Source organism: Uncinocarpus reesii, genomic scaffold (genome assembly GCF_000003515.1).
Source record: "Uncinocarpus reesii 1704 scaffold_1 genomic scaffold, whole genome shotgun sequence".
In the NCBI taxonomy this organism is placed as follows: domain Eukaryota; kingdom Fungi; phylum Ascomycota; class Eurotiomycetes; order Onygenales; family Onygenaceae; genus Uncinocarpus; species Uncinocarpus reesii.
This window is the reverse complement of record NW_003052500.1, coordinates 5,185,361-5,200,888: the sequence shown is the minus strand read 5'-3', so window position 1 is coordinate 5,200,888 and position 15,528 is coordinate 5,185,361. Positions and strand designations below refer to the sequence as shown.

The window sequence follows — 15,528 nt, the reverse complement described above, 5'->3', positions numbered from 1 at the left end:
ACGGAAATATGCGCTAGAAAAAGCAAAAAGGGGGATTACACTAAAAATCAAAAGTTGAGAAATACCAAGTACCAATGATCGTATCCGTAGCCAGTGAAAGAATGCCTGGTTTCAAGACGGCGAAGGCATAGAGTGATTGTATTTAACTCGTAAAAATTGATGGCAAACCGGTCCGAAGTTAAAAAGCCAGTATGCCTTTCTGCTTGCCGGTCGGTACTTTCAGTTGGTAATGGCTCTCATATTAAGGTATCTTCCACACCTAGATCACAACGATCTAATCGAGACATGCTTGGTTTACCTGAACGAATGGACAGGGCCGTACGTTATCAACGTTGCCCGTATTAGTTGGTAAAATAAGCAGTCTCGCAGGGAGTGAAAAGATAATATCGGCGCTATATATTGTTGATATAAAGTAGCGCAGTGACGGATGCAGGTCGACGAAGCTTTGTAAAAAGTCGCAAATAGGGATCATTTTGCGCATGATCATTGTCAATCCCGAAGTCGTCGCAAGACCACCGTCATATGCTATGTATCACTAGTCGCACCGCCTCGAGAATGGCTAACTCGAAGTTCAAATCTTCGAAGTATAATCCGGTAAAAACGCACCACTAGTCCGCCGTGACGAATGTTGACCACGGCTTTCAAAGCGATTTAATATATTCAAACGAACGAGAAAGTGACATCGTGTCACACGTCTATAGGTGCTCATGTCCATGATCCGAAACGAACGCTATCAATGCAATCCTATCCGTGAAGCCGAACTCCCCAAGCCTAAATGGCACACGAGCACAGCGAGTGTAAGCGAAAAACAGGTGGATCGCTAAATTCCATATTCCTAGCCCGAATGCGTCAAAGATATATACGAAACGGGTATATCCAAGCTGTTGTCGTATCATGCATTAAATTTGTACGCACGAACTCGAAAGTATGTATAGCGAGGTTGTAAACGCAACATTGTTGCAGCTAGGGCGCCCCAGTGCGGATGCAGATAAGTTAACCGTCACGCTCGACAACTCGAGGTATATCCATTCCAGTATCGAAAAGTTCCCCATAGAAATTAATATTATAAGCGCCGTATCCTTTCGATTTCCAGAGAAGTGAACCGTGGTAAATCAACGAATAGATTGAAATTCCAGAACCATCAGCCGCTATGAAGGGTTATCCAATAAAAGCGCCATGGCCGGGTAAAAGGCGAAGGTGAGCTCCAAAAAACCGCAAATCAGTAGACAGAACAATATTAAAAGTCGTATCATATGTAAAATCAGCGCCGGCTTCAAAGACGAAGAAGAATTTCATGGCGTGTGGGGAATCATATCTGTCGGTAAGATGGGTGTGAGTGACATGCTTAGTTGGGAGTCATCCTTTGGAAAGAAGTGGTCATCGGCCCGCTTCCAGATCGGAGTTCCCTCCTACTGTATCACCGTCCCAAATTGACTGGGCTTCGTCAACGGGGCTCAAAGATCCCGAAGAAATTGAGGAGGAGGATCCAACTGTCCATTCATCGCTGTCGGTTTGGAACTCCCCATGTAATGTGGCCATATCGTAGTTGTAGGTATCCGTTTGGTCGCCAACTTCAACGTAGTCATAATCCCATCTCAAAGGTTTGTCATGTTGCATACGAGGAATGAACCTTGCTTTAGCATAATAGAAGGTGACTGCCGCTAAAAGACTGCCGCCGACCAAATCAACTGCATAGTGATGCGAAAGATACATGGTCGCCCACCATACCCATAGGGTGTACACGATGAATAGAGCGCGGAATCTGGGAAAGAGATGGCTCATAAAAAGGGCCTCAATCGTTGCGTTAGCGGCGTGAAGGGACGGGAATGCGCCAAATGGCACCGGGGAAGCCGTGAATCCTGAGGTGTATAAATCAAGGCCAAGCAATTTGTCGATGCGTGCGAGACCAGCTGGAGAGCCGTGCATACCGTAGTGGGCCGGTGCTAGGCCATACATGTTCTCGTACCATGGCGGGGAACATGGGAAGAGGAATTGGATCATTGAGCCAATCACATTCATATATCCAAAGCTCCGACCGAAGATCGGAGCGAGTCCTGGCGGGCCAAAGACGAAGAAGATCAGCGTGCACACTGCAGGTGCGCCGAAATGAATAATGCCGTAGGGTAGCCAAGCTAGGACATCTAGAACGACATTCTTATGCGTGGAGAGTATATTACTGAGGTTCGCCCCATAGAATATATTCTCGAGCGCAGGAAGAACGCGTACCCAGATTGGAGGTCTCCAATTGCTTGGTATAAATCTACAATTGCAACGATTAGCGTCATGATCACAAACGTCAGAGATATGTTAGACTTACTTCATAGCATACCAAAAGACTAACCAAGCAATCGTCGGCAGGGCTGGGAGAAGAATTTGGGAAGTAATGGGCAGAATCAGGGAGATTAGAATAACTAGAGAAATTAAGGTCTTTGCAAGCGGTCCAGGAGACTCTGTAATGGATAGAACAAAAATCCCGATTATCGCCAGTAACAAGTATTGTCCATCATAGACCGTCCAACGATGCGATTGCAGAGACTTTAGGGTATCCAGAGGTGAGAATGACGTTTTCAGCGAGGATATCGACGAAGAAGGGGATAGTCGACTGCGCAATTTGGACCGTAATCTTCGCCGCACACGATGCGGAAAGAGCAGTTGCAGAGACCGCCATGGTATCATCACCGTTACTTTTCCAAGGTATTTTTGAGAATTATCTTTCCATGATGGCATAGCCGAGTTGATCACACCAGCCATCTCGAGAGCTCCGGCACCTAGGCAGACGTCGCGTTCAGGAGGAGGGCGAAGTAGAGGGGAGTCAACAGATGACCGAATCGGGTAATCGAAGCCAGGGAAGCCGTCGTGGAGCGCTGTATCTCGATTGGCGGTCGACAGCACCCAGAGCGGTTCAACCAAACCAAGCTGGACAAGGAGCTGGAAGCTGAGGTTTGGTGGTAGGATCGCCTGTTAAGATCTTGGCTGCGCGATCTCGCTACCCGACTGGAAGTGACACCACGAGGACAACCAGGCAGGTCAGCAAGGCGGAAGGGGTAGCCGATGAGACGGAAACGGGGTGAGGGTGAGGTGAAGGGACGAGGTCTGCAGAAGAACGAGCAGCGAAGCACGGCGGCCGGAGGGAGAGAGGGAGCGGAAGAGAGAGGGAGAGAGAGAGCGCGAGAAGAAGAAGAGAGGAGCTGAGCAGGTCTTTTTGCAGTCAAAAGACGAAGAAAGGGTTGTGTAATAAAAAACGGAGATGAAACGGCGGGACCACAGCGTAATGGCAGAGGGAGGGCAATTTTCACGAGCGTTGATTGGGCGACTGTTTGATTACAGCGTCCTAGCCGTATTACACTGTGTATTATCTGCTTCGCTTTAGGCTGGGCGTTGGTAACGGTACTTGATCTCCGATCTCGTAAAGTTACCGCAACGCTAACCAGTTCCGCGGAAGTCGCGGAGATCTGCGTCCCACAGGAGCGCACATGATCATTTTCTCGATTCGATCCTCTGCGCAGCTCGTTGAAGGACTCTCTGATATCAGGCCAGCAGCTTGACGAGGCGAAGAGTGGGAAAGTGCTCCTTTGGGGGTGGTTCAGATTCATGGGTCAATTCAACGCCCAAGCTTGGGTGCCAGAGCTCAGAGCTTCCGATGAAACAGGATCACAGAAAAGCATGGCTGGTAAGTTTCTGGCCAGTAAGAAGAGAGAACGAGCCATATCAGGGTTAAAGCATTTCTTAGTGGTTAGATTTTCGGAGGTCACTCGCATCCTGATTGGCCACTATAACGATATTTAATCTGATCGGGAAGCCGTGATGAAAAGGGTGCTGTCTTGGCCTGTATCCCGCTAGTATCGCATAAATACACTGGCGCGCGCCATGCCAAGAATGCTGTCATGATGCATAAAAATGTGCTGGGCGGCTGCTTGTGACCGTCGAAAAACAGCTCGCTTTTCTGTTGTTGCCAGCGACATCCCCGGCTGGCGGGTTTGGCTGTGTTCCGTTGAACTCTGCCGCGCAAACAAGAGCACGCGCAAGCTAGAAAAATGAAGGCTCAGCAAGCAGGAAGACCGCGCGTGCCTCTGTTTCAAGTGTATGAATGCCTGGTGGCTCAGACACTGCGGCCCATGTCATCCATCATCGCAACTCCAGCCTCCCTTTGACGCATGAAACAACTCGATCTCTCCAGCAATTTGGGCAAAGCTGCGACACGAGAAAATTACCCAGAAGAGGAGCCCGTCTCGACGCCAGGGGACGCGATCAATAATGTCGAGGAGCGTCGCACTCTGTACAGCCCGAAAAAGAATGCTGTTGCCTTGAAGCCGGCTTGCTCTCCACCAATCATCCGGATTCCGACCCTTTCCTTGCAAGCCTACCCAAACGAGGTCTTTTCGGGCTTTTCTCTCGGCGACTCTGCTGCGATATTTCCGGGTTTCAGTACAGAGAGAACCCGGAAGCTGGCATGGAAATTGTGAAAAAAAAAAAAGCTCCCCCCATTTGGCTTCCTGGAGCCAGGAAACGGTGCTTTCCGTCCCATGGATCGGCAACGAATAGCCGCCAATGTAAAGGCAAATTTTTCTCCCAGATCTGATCGAAAAACCAAGTTCGTCTATATTTACTCGGGGCTAACCAGTTCGATTGTGCAACGGACAAAGGGCTCGGCGATATTCATCCTGGTACATCGACCAAGTTGTGCGGTTGCGAATTCGGGGAACCCCAATGCTGCGACGGACTGGAAACATGTCAGCGCTTAGCTTTCGAGCCATGACGCGCTATGGACCCTTGGAGTCATTTTAAAAAGCTCGGAATGGAATAACTAGTGGAAAAGCTCCTGCCTTTGGGAGGTTCTACGGAGCGCCTGTATCTCTACAGGACTCGCACATTTCCGTATAAACCTCTCGCTTGCAAATTCCAGCTGGGCTCAACTTTTCAAGAATGACTTTTGATCAGAAAGTCTAATCCGACGTTGTTACCGTGGGCAGCTTAAACATAAGCTTGCCGCTTCCATGAACCTTTCCAGGACCATGTGAATATCTTTCAAGCTATCAAATGCTGGGCAAGAAGGCTGGTTACGTCACATCTAATTGTATTACCTCTAACGAAGTTGGCCAGTGGGTTATTTTCAATACTCTACGGAGTATAAGTCGCAGCATGCTTCAAAACAAACAACAAAAAAGTAGTATTATCTTGGATCAGAAAGGCACCCATGATTATTTACAACCCTCCCGCGGTCCTTGCCCAATTTGATAATATAAATGAAACATCTCACAAATGACTTCTTGCTTGACTACCATGAAGAATTGATAACATCTCACCTTTCGGCTTCCACACAGCCACCCCCGGATTTTCCAACAGGGTCTTTTCTAGAAAGGTGAATAAAAAGTAACCGTGCATAAATATTGGTGCTTTAAAGCTTTGGTTTTTTTTTTTTTTTTTTTTTTTTTTTTTGTGAAAAAGGACACAATAGCCAGACAGCATCTCTGGTGGTCCTGGTGGCTAACAGTTTCTTCTCCATCCATCTTGCCCCTCACAACATGCCATGTCAGAATGGTGTCACAAAAGGGACTCTGGTATGTATGCCAACCGATCATTATTATTCTGAAGTTAGGGCACATGATATTAATTGATACAAATATCATGCGGTACAATGGATATAAACATTAGCACAGAGCTGATAGTTATATCAGATGGAACCCTGCAAATAAAGCATCATCAATTATTTTGTTTGTTTAATCAACAACTTCACCAAACACAAAAACATTCCTAACTGGACATAAATACATTTAGGCAACAAGGCAAAGAACGTGAAGAGTCGATCCAGGAAACCTTTTAATTCTGAGCATGATTTCCAAACCAGCCTTATTTCTCCTCCACCTTTACTGGTCCCACATCCCCTTTCTCTTGCCCCTTCTCCGAACCTTGTTCAATATCCTTTGGCTCAGGGAATTCCACAGCCCCAGCTGCACGAGCTAATTCGAACTTCCGACCTCTCTTCTCAGGGCCAAATGCAGTTGTCACAGCAATACCCAAAGCAATGATTGCCGTGGCAACGGCCATAGTTGGTCCGTACGCGGGAGCTGGCCTGCCATTGTCACCTTTGATGCTGATAGATTCTGCAATGGCGTTGACAATCTGAGCCGAGGGGGATGATATCATGTTGCCGAGTTGATAAGTGATACCCGGAAAACTAGAGCGGAATGCGGGTGGAGATAGCTCATTGAGGTGGATTGGGATAATACCCCAAGCGCCTTGCACAAAGAATTGCAAAAAGAAGCCTGTTACTGAAAGACTGCGTTCTCCGTGAGGTAGAATCCAGGCTGGGATCAAAACGCCGCTCATGAGAGCAGCAACAACGATTGATCGACGACGGCCAAACCACTGAGAGACGTATCCAATTATTGTGCCACCCACGCAGGCTCCGGTTTTCATAAGGATACTAGCACGACTAGCTGCGGAGTTGTTTAACGCCTTTTGAGTGAGCATGAAGGTCGTGTAACTGTCCTGCGAGGTGTGACTATAATAGTTGAACCAAGTCATCAGGATAATGCAATAGACAACAATACGCCACTCATCTTTCAGCATCTGCCTCGTATCCGCCCAGAACGCACTAGCGGTAAGGCCTTTCTTCCCGGCTTTCCTCGCTTCAAGGAATTGCTTCGATTCAGGGAGGAATACGCGAATGACACCGGCAAGAAACGAGAGGCCAGCACCAATCCAGAATACTATCTTCCAGGACTCGACCCTTCCTCCAACACCAAGGTTCGCACAGGCTGCAAAAATATATCCCATCGAGTATCCCTGCTGCAAAATTCCAGACATAAGACCACGGGCCTGGACCGGACAGTTCTCCAGGGCCATCGCGATGGCGTTTCCGTACACGCCACCCATGAAGAGGCCGAACAAGCTTCGCACGGCCAGGAACTGCGAAAATGTCGCGCTGTAGATGGTTGCAATCTGAAGTAGTCCTAGGACCAACATGTTGAACACCATCGGCCACTTTCGTCCCCATCGATCACCGGCCATACCAAAAACCGCAGCGCCAACGGAGCGAAGAAGGAGAGTGAGGGTGATCGCGGTAGAGATTGATGTCTTCGACTGATGATAGTACTTGGACAGTTTGACGGTCTGGATCGACAGGGCGTGGAAGTCAAAAGCGTCGGCGAGCCAGGCGAATAGCCCGACTAGGAAATAAAGCCAGTCCCTAGCGGAGAGCTGGGCGGCCATACTGATGGGATTTTGAAGGGGTTCGGGCGCTTGCCATTCGGTGTGTTTTTCGCCCAGTTCGTTAACGACTTCAACGCGCATTTCCCACCTGAAGAGGTCGCCCCAGCACTGTTTGGCCGTGGCCAAGGTGCCTTTGGCGATAGGCGCTGCAGGCCGAGTACCTGACATTTTGTGATATGATGGCAGAGAAGGGTCAGTAACTTAGGGAACCAGCAGTCACTCTTGTAAGTAAGGAATGATCAACTGAGAAAGCAGAGACCCAGAGTCGAACAAAAGAGGCTTGCAGCACAGTCGCGGGGGGGCGCTTTCGCTATTTTAAACGCTCAGGATGTATGCCTGGAGGTCTGTACCACGGAACGTAACGTGCGACCCCAGAGATCGGCGCATCATGGTGTTGAAATCCTGACGACATGGGCGAGTTCCTGTTGTCCGTGGTCCACACAACGCCCGGATTGCCATCGAACAGGCCGCCGGGGAGAAAGCGCGAGCAATCAGCGCCAGGCGATCAGCGAACCTTCCTTCTGACTCGCATCGGTCTTCTGCGGAATTCTCATGGTAACGCTGCCAAACGGGCCCAGGTTATCGTGGCCTGAGACTCGCTGGCAGCCTGCACGATAAGTCACCACAGGCAATGAGCAGGTGTACATCTAGAATGGCAATATTGAATCCATGGGTATAAAAGGTGGTGTGCATCTCGGGACTAGTCCTTACAGTTAATATCCCAAACTGAAAATACTCCATAGTAGTCGAGCGGTCATCAGCTCACATCATGTCACTAACCATGTCAGTTACATATGCATGGTGCAGTGATAATCATCGTCCAGGCCTCCGCGCTAAGGAGCTTTGGTGGGAAGTTTGGCGATCTCCTTCTCCCGCCAAGAGACGCGCCACAAAAGGCGTTGCTTCGAGTGCTTATCCTCTTGGCGCGGGGAGAAGATGCGGAGGAGTTCAGCGGATTATTCCCCTACACACGCCGTTCTTCTCATTCAGCTCGAAGCTCTGCTGATATGCGTGCTGCAGACGGGTCACAGCTCAATGTCAACGTGGGCCGATGGGCTTTCAAATATTCTAGGCCATCGGGAGCCCGACTGCGAAGGAGGGACGCCCACAACAGCTAATAATAATCCTCCAGGGGAATATGTCAACCGAACGCTCAATCTTTCTCTCCAGTTGCATCCCTTTGACTTCCGGGCACGTACCCCTCTTACGAGTATTGGGGAGATACATCGCTGTACAGACTTACTGCCGGAGGCAAGTAAATGAACCAGTGTCTTCTCCACGCCGAGCAACTGTTCCCCAACGGAATATAAGTACCGAGTACCCTGTACCCATATTTTTCCGCTCTCAGGTAGCATTGATGTTCACTCACTCTCCATATCCGACTCCATGGCTAAAGCTTACGACCCATTGGACTGTAGGGTTCTCTTCTCCATAAGGAAGCCAAACACTTGGTTGAACCGAGATATAAGAATATTTACGCCATGTGGTTCTGAGCTACATGCAATTTCAACCAAAGAACCTCAGTCCTGAATGATAAATCAAAAGACCAGCAACCATCCAATAGATTTTGGACCTACGCTAGTTTTATTGCTCAACCTATCCTTTGCAGGCCATGACAAAGGCGCAGAAATAGTGAAAAAAAAGCAACCCTTCCCCGAGGTGACTGGACACCGCTGAAGAGAAATGAGACTCGACAGCAGCATTGCAGTGAGCTATAGACGTCGAACAGCATAAATTGAATGGTAAAGGCCGGACGGCGAACTAAACGTTTATTTAGCTGTCGTTTTATGGGCTCCAGCCTTCTAGCGCCGCCGATTCATGTCAGGGGGGGCACCGTGATTCCAGACGTCGACGAGAACACTATAAACAGGTGTTAATTTGGTTGGACAACTAACATCCAATTGAGGGAAGGTAAGAATACCTTTGCGTTCTATCCTTGTACTCCTCATCATTCAACTCCTTTACCTCGACAGTCACTCCATCCCGCGACCACGTTACATTGTTTTTCTCCATTTTCTTCTTTGTAGCCTTCTTAACATCCATAACTATATTATATATTGCGATGGCGGCAAGCCCGAGAATCGCAAGGACGATGAAAAGCATAGCGAGCGGAACCAAACTGGACATGAGACTCATGATGAAGCGTCAGGCCCTTGGCGGAAATTGAACCCAAATCTCCGAAGCAAGAAAAAGACGGGAGCCGCAAGGCCTCGAACTAATTTTGATAACCCTGGCCTCCTGGAGCAGGTCCAAATGTTGTTGGATGTCGTGCGGGACGAGAATGTGGTAAGACCCGTCAGTGGGAGAGAAATAGTCGCAACGTTGAGGTGTTCACCAGGTGATGCAAAAGAGAGCTTCTGAAGGTGTCTGAAAGATCTGCCTGCGAGAATAAAACTGCGCGGAAAAATCAGTCAAGGCAGTTTCTGCTTGGCTAGCAAAGCGTCATGTGGGGTAAATCCGAACTCACTGTGACACAAGGCAAACTATTGTTTGTTTTTTAGAAACACTATGAGATGAAAAAGAGAACTGGGCTTTGTCTCTGATATGGACATATCAGAAAAGAAGAGAAAAGGTGCACATGAGTGCGAGGTGCTCATGTGCTCTGGGGAAGTCTCGGCAGGAAGCACTAGTTAGCCATACCAGCACTGTGCGGTTCGCGATACGGGCATAGCATTGTGATGGAATCCCCTTGCTCTTCACCCTGGCTTGGCACCTGCAGGGCTGAAAGCTAGTGAATCCGAACTCGTCAAGGGGAGCAGCAATCAATTTTCATCGTTGATCCCTAGCCTTGATTCCGTACCAAGCACAGAGCATAGTACGCAATTGAACTGAAATGGGGCATTTTTATCGAATTATTTCAAACGCAACAGGGCGACAAAAGGCAGAGAGATAAACAGCTCAGCGCTCAATGCCTCATTGCAGTCGCAATTTCCGAACACGGGGCTGATTGCCGAGGGTGTTTCCACTTTCGATGTTTTCCAGCCACACAAACATCGAGCTTGAGCCACAAGCGTGCCACAATCTTACGTATTCATTCCTTGGCACAGAAGGCTTGTTTTCTGCTTTGACGCTGCATCTTCATTCAGGTATCAAGAGCCATGGGTCAACCATCAAATGCGCCGGGTTCCCAGAGCCTGGCTTCCTTGATCTCTGCCGCTGGCAACAGAAAACGTCATCCCCCTTTCTCCCATAGTTATACACCATTCCTCCTAGCCATCTTCTTCAAAAGCAGCCGTCCAGCGCATCGACAACTTCTTTCCCCACTGCCAGAACCTCTCCTGTTCCTTACCTCCCCCCACTCTACAATGGCAATCTGGATCCCCTTCCCCATCGTCTGCTTCCAATGCGGCACCGACCAGAATCCATGTCGATGTAAAGTCGTCGGACCAACGCTCGGTATGTTCCCCCTTCCCCCTTTCCTCCCCTTTTTCTTTTTGGGGCCGTACTTTTACCCGGCACCTATGCATCAAAACACAAAACATGATCAAAGAGGAATAAACACCAAAGGCAATTATATAAATAAAAAAAGGCTTCGCGTTATCAATCGTCTCTGCCGTAATATGCTATCCGGCCTCGATCTTCTGCGGCTGCTGGGCGACAAAGACAGGCGCGCGGTAAGTGTTCTCCTAGAAGAATGATAGACTTTTATGAAAAAAAAAAAAAGGAAAAATGGGCATAAAAGGTGATATAGTTGATGAATCTATACCAATCTATCATTGATCGCGACGGTCGCTGTATAGGGTCTTGCAATTCCCAGTTGAACTGAACGGGATTGTCAATCAATCCATTCCATTTTAGAATCGCGAGACATGGCTATCTGATGGCTGTGGGATTGTCGAAAAGTGCATACGGGCGTTGGTAATATCAGGGGGCATAGTAACTAAATTGAGGTTGGCGAATCCATTGTCCTATTAACTATTTTTAAATACAACATGACATTATCATCCTGGAACTGAGAAGCCACATACATTAAGACATCAACTAAAAGAGCAATATGGAGTACACGGAAGCATGAGGGGAATCTGGTGCAGTAAAAACACAAGCGCAAATCCTCCGCGAGCCAAATTTGTCCCGGCAAACCCCATATCCCAAAAAAAGAATGCATATGTACGCGATCAGATGTGACGTTTGTTGCAAAGGCGTAAAAAAGCGCTGCCCTGACGTCCTAGATCAAATAAAGGACAAGCTGGTGCAATTTGCGCCGGAATTTCCATCCGCAAAGAAGGAAACGACCCGAGACTAGGCGTTTTCGAATAGATTACTTTAATTTTTCCTTCAATTTGGAGAAGAATCCGCTCACTCGATTCTTCTTTTTCTTGTCTTTTGGAGTTTCCGTCTGCTTCGTGGTTGATGGTTGCTGGGCTTGGGTCGTAGAAGGTTGCGGCTGAGCCTGCGTTGGCCCCGTGGTCTTGGGAACGGTTGTTTCTGTAGGACCGGTGGTCACAGTTGGCTGCGGAGGCGCGGCCGCTGTATAACCTTCGGCGGGCTCCTGGGTCCTTGGCGACACATCTCCACCTTTTGCCAGGGGTTGCGTTGCAGCAGGAGCCTTGCTAGATGTTGCTGCAGTGACCACGGGTGCAGGTTCACCAGCAGAATCGTCTCTCTTGACGTCCTGCAGCAATTCTTGTTCGACCTCTTTCTTCTCCTTGATGGCTTCTTCGTAACCCGCAGCTTCAGCGTCCCTGTGAGCATCGCTAAGGGACCTTTTGACCACCTCCGGGACCTCGGGAGCCGGCTCATGAGGATTACCTGGTGCAGTTGATTTGGACTTTTCTAGAGGAACATTGGCGGCTAATGCAGCGGTGGTCGAAGTAGGAGCAGCGGACTGAATTATGGGGGCGCCGCCGGTTACTGGTGGGTTGACTTGCACAGGCTGGGTGCCAATGGATCCTCGCGCTGATGCTAAAGCCGCCATAGAAGGGTCGCTGGCATCTTTCTCATATCCAGCTTTGTCGGTTGTAACTCCAGAGTTAATCGACTTATCAGGATTGGGTACTTTCTCGCCCGGCTGCAAATGAATCGGATTACCAATACCATCTGTGGCTGGTAGAGGATTGATTGATACTTGCTCGTCCATTCCCGGGGTCTGCCCGCCTGGCGTCTCCGGGAATCCGCCGGGCGTATCTCTCTTGGGCTCCAGCGGGACGTTTTTGGCAAGCTGTGCGGTGGTAGACTCAGGGCCAAGAGTCGACATGAAGGGGACTGGGCCAGAAGCTTCAGACTGCGATACCTTCCTTGGTGCCGATTCAGTTGCGTTATTGGTTTCTTTGGGGATGTTCCCAGCGATGCCCGCTGTTGTGGATTCCGGTGTTATCCCAGACATGGCAGTGGTTCCTCCTGTTCCCGCGATCGCGTTGGTTGAAGCGGAGGTTGAGGGATGTAAGGGTTTTACTATTTCGGGTTGTAGAACGTTGTTTATATTATGGCTACCGTCGTCCTCTTGAGGGGCAGAAGGGTCTATCGTCCAATTACCGTCGACAATGAACTGCAGACAAACAGCGTGTAAGTCAAAGTTTCGCGATCAAGAGATGAGAAGCAATAATAAGCCAAAGCAAAGCGTAGTATGAATCAAGAGTGCAAATGCCAATGCTAGAAGCGCGACGATTTTTTCTCGGGATGACAGAGTCGAGCGGGCTGGAGTTGTTTTAAACCAGAATCAACCGCGGAAGCGGAAGTTTGGTTATGACGTAAGGGACCGAACGGGCCCAGGGGGTACGAGGGCAGGACTTGGCAAACCATGCTGGCGCTGCATGGATGGCCGTCACTCGCAGGTACCCTGTGTAGTTGTCATCACATCCAGGCCTTTGCAGACAAGGGGCCTGAAGGGCTGGAAGGAGCGCAGCGGGTTTAAACAGAAACCAGCACGCATCCGATGGCATCAAGTGCAGCTGGTTGTTGTGGCCTGTCTTCGCTGCATCCTCAATGGGCTGATTCAACCCGAGTTTTCTCGCTAGCCAAAACTCAAAGGCATCATATGATAGACCCCCTCTTTCGAGAACGTGCGAAAAACACGCGAAAGCACAGAAAAAATATAGCGGGGCCAAGTGCTAGGAAAGCGGTGAACTCAATCAGTTGGCCGTACCTTGTATAGTACCCTCTCGTTGGTTTCTGGAAGCTCAACGTCCTTTCGGAAATGGCCCTCTGCGGATTTCTCTAACTTGACGCTCCGGCTCCAGTTATCAAAAGTTCCCGTAACGTAAACCTCGTGCGCTGGGTGTAACCTAAATCAATAGTAAAGATTCCTGTTAGCTCTGGATCCTTGACCTTTGAGACATGCAAAAGGGCGCAGGGGGCATTTGAGGGCTGCTTCAAAGCAGAAGAAAGAAAGCTCCAAGTCGAGAACTCAGCACACAGTGTAGTTCTTAGTTGACCTGAATCGTTTCGCTCTCTTCCCAGCATTCGCAAATAGCCTTTGATGCCAGTTTCAGGCCGGTTGACGCACCATTGAAATGTATACCGCCCCATGTTCAATCTTGCACTGGAGAAGAATGGTTCCGAGCACACTCCTCCCCCCCTGGGCCTTAATGCGTGGGCGCGAAAAAACCGAAAGAATGAGCCGCGAAGCTGGACAGACCTTTGTCGGAGAATCGTGGCGTATCGATGAAGAACGCGCTGCGATTGATGAAATGCGACGAAAGAAAGCTTGCGCCCACTCTGTCCTGTTCGACGGAGGGATTTCGGGAGGCAGCGGACTTGGTCAGACTGGATTAGGTTTGGGCTGCCGCCCCTGACAGAATTGTTGTCAATTGGAGGGTTGAACAGAGATAAGTGCCAATATATGCCCGTGTGGGAATTGCGGTGACAAGATAAAATCCTTGCGCGCAGACCTGTTGGGAGGCAAGTTCTGCGAGTGGAGCTGGCTGGGATCGCAAACCAAGTTCGTCCACGAATTGAGAACTTCCCGCCCCCGTTTTATCAGAAAAGTGTAGCTTATTCCAGCGGGAATATAATTGTAGAATGCTTGATCAAAGCAAAAATATCTAGGTGCCCACTGCCTACCAAGCTTTCTTATTAAAGCGAATATCCAGGAAGGTTGCTACCGGAGCTAGAATGTGCTGTGGGCTGGAGGGTCATAGCTTCTGCCACCGGAACATCCTCGACTGCTGGGCCGAAGGTGCGCTGAACAAGTCAACTCGTCATTAACTGATGGATGATGCAGCATCCCGCACTCCGTATTACAGAGTACTTGGTTGTCCGCCGAAGTTGACCTTATGCAAAGGTCAATTGAAACCCATCGCAACCTGGCGCAATAGACTTTGACTTGCAGAATCTGAATCTCTTGTTACCCCGCACGCATGAATGTAGCACAGAATCAACACCTGGACGAGAAGCTCGGGAATCAGATGGTTTGCGTAGCTATGTTAGATATTCAACTAGATACGGCGTTGTTACTCTGTAACTAACTAACCAATTCTTCTAGACCTCGAACAGCTCCTTGAGCCGCCGTGAACTCCCCACACAGGCACGGAGTCAGCCTTGACTTTGAACACACTTCCTTCATTGGGGTCGTAGCTCACAACTCGGCCATATCTGCGGCCCCAACCATGCCACCAAAAACCAAGCCCAAAGCCTCGAACCAAAAGTCCAAGTTCATTTCGGAAACCGATAAACAGCAACCACCGCCCAACTGGCCTCCCCTCAAGCCCTTGATTCCGCCCTCCGACCTCTGGCTTGAGACCGTCCTCCCGGATCAGATCTATGTCATCAGAAATTTCCTCACGTCCACTCTGTGCAAGAATTATGTGTCTTTCCTGTCCACCCTGCCATTGGTCACGACACCGGGCAGGCCAAAGAAAGGAGAGGCGGTGAGAGTGAATGACCGGTTTCAGATCGACGACAGCGCGTTTGCGGAAAGGCTGTGGAAGGAGACAGCATTGGACCAAGTGCTACTGGGCGCGGTGGGTGCGGAGAAGGAAGATTTATGGGGCGGAAATGTTGTGGGATTGAATCCTAATATCAGGGTGTATAGGTATACCAAGGGACAATTCTTTGGACAACACTGTGGGTATCTCTGCGTTCTTCTTGTATTTCTAGGGGGAATACGAATGCTAAAGTCAAGGTTCAATGCAGACGATGACTCCGTAACGGTCCGCCTTCCCTCGTCAGAGGGCCAGGCTATGCAGGGAAAGACGACGTGGACGCTTTTGATCTATTTGACCACCTGCACAGGCGGAGAAACCGTGTTTTATCCAGAGCCAGTGATTTCGTCAAAGACGAACGGCCCAAAATCAAAAGCCTCGAAAGATAATAATGCTCATATGGACCCAATTGTGGCGGAGTTAGAAGTCGGTATGGCTCTACTGCATCGGCATGGTG

At 49.3% G+C, this 15,528-nt stretch overlaps 6 protein-coding genes across 6 annotated transcripts in view; 2 read left to right on the top strand and 4 right to left on the bottom strand.

Annotated features, from left to right (window-relative positions):
- Positions 1-1,377: 1,377 nt before the first annotated feature.
- Positions 1,378-2,751, bottom strand: UREG_01994 (uncharacterized protein; the record flags this gene model as incomplete). Its single annotated transcript, XM_002542432.1, has 2 exons — positions 1,378-2,260; positions 2,318-2,751. The coding sequence occupies 2 exons, from the start codon at positions 2,749-2,751 to the stop codon at positions 1,378-1,380; spliced, it is 1,317 nt and encodes a 438-aa protein (XP_002542478.1).
- Positions 2,752-5,847: 3,096 nt separating this feature from the next.
- On the bottom strand, positions 5,848-7,380 carry UREG_01993 (uncharacterized protein; the record flags this gene model as incomplete). Its single annotated transcript, XM_002542431.1, has 1 exon — positions 5,848-7,380. One exon carries the CDS (start codon positions 7,378-7,380, stop codon positions 5,848-5,850), a length of 1,533 nt encoding a protein of 510 aa, XP_002542477.1.
- A 626-nt stretch (positions 7,381-8,006) lies between these two features.
- Positions 8,007-8,330, top strand: UREG_01992 (uncharacterized protein; the record flags this gene model as incomplete). Its single annotated transcript, XM_002542430.1, has 1 exon — positions 8,007-8,330. The coding sequence occupies one exon, from the start codon at positions 8,007-8,009 to the stop codon at positions 8,328-8,330; it is 324 nt and encodes a 107-aa protein (XP_002542476.1).
- A 684-nt stretch (positions 8,331-9,014) lies between these two features.
- On the bottom strand, positions 9,015-9,348 carry UREG_01991 (uncharacterized protein; the record flags this gene model as incomplete). Its single annotated transcript, XM_002542429.1, has 2 exons — positions 9,015-9,072; positions 9,134-9,348. The coding sequence occupies 2 exons, from the start codon at positions 9,346-9,348 to the stop codon at positions 9,015-9,017; spliced, it is 273 nt and encodes a 90-aa protein (XP_002542475.1).
- Positions 9,349-11,470: 2,122 nt separating this feature from the next.
- On the bottom strand, positions 11,471-13,677 carry UREG_01990 (uncharacterized protein; the record flags this gene model as incomplete). The annotated part of the gene is made up of 3 exons (XM_002542428.1): positions 11,471-12,697; positions 13,295-13,433; positions 13,655-13,677. 3 exons carry the CDS (start codon positions 13,675-13,677, stop codon positions 11,471-11,473), a joined length of 1,389 nt encoding a protein of 462 aa, XP_002542474.1.
- A 1,079-nt stretch (positions 13,678-14,756) lies between these two features.
- The window catches only part of UREG_01989 (uncharacterized protein), a gene marked incomplete at both ends in the record, with an annotated part of 1,679 nt that continues 907 nt past the window's right edge, over positions 14,757-15,528 (top strand). Inside the window, one exon of the mRNA XM_002542427.1 lies at positions 14,757-15,501. Coding sequence (XP_002542473.1) covers positions 14,757-15,501 — 745 coding nt within the window. The remainder of the gene's footprint in view (positions 15,502-15,528) is intronic.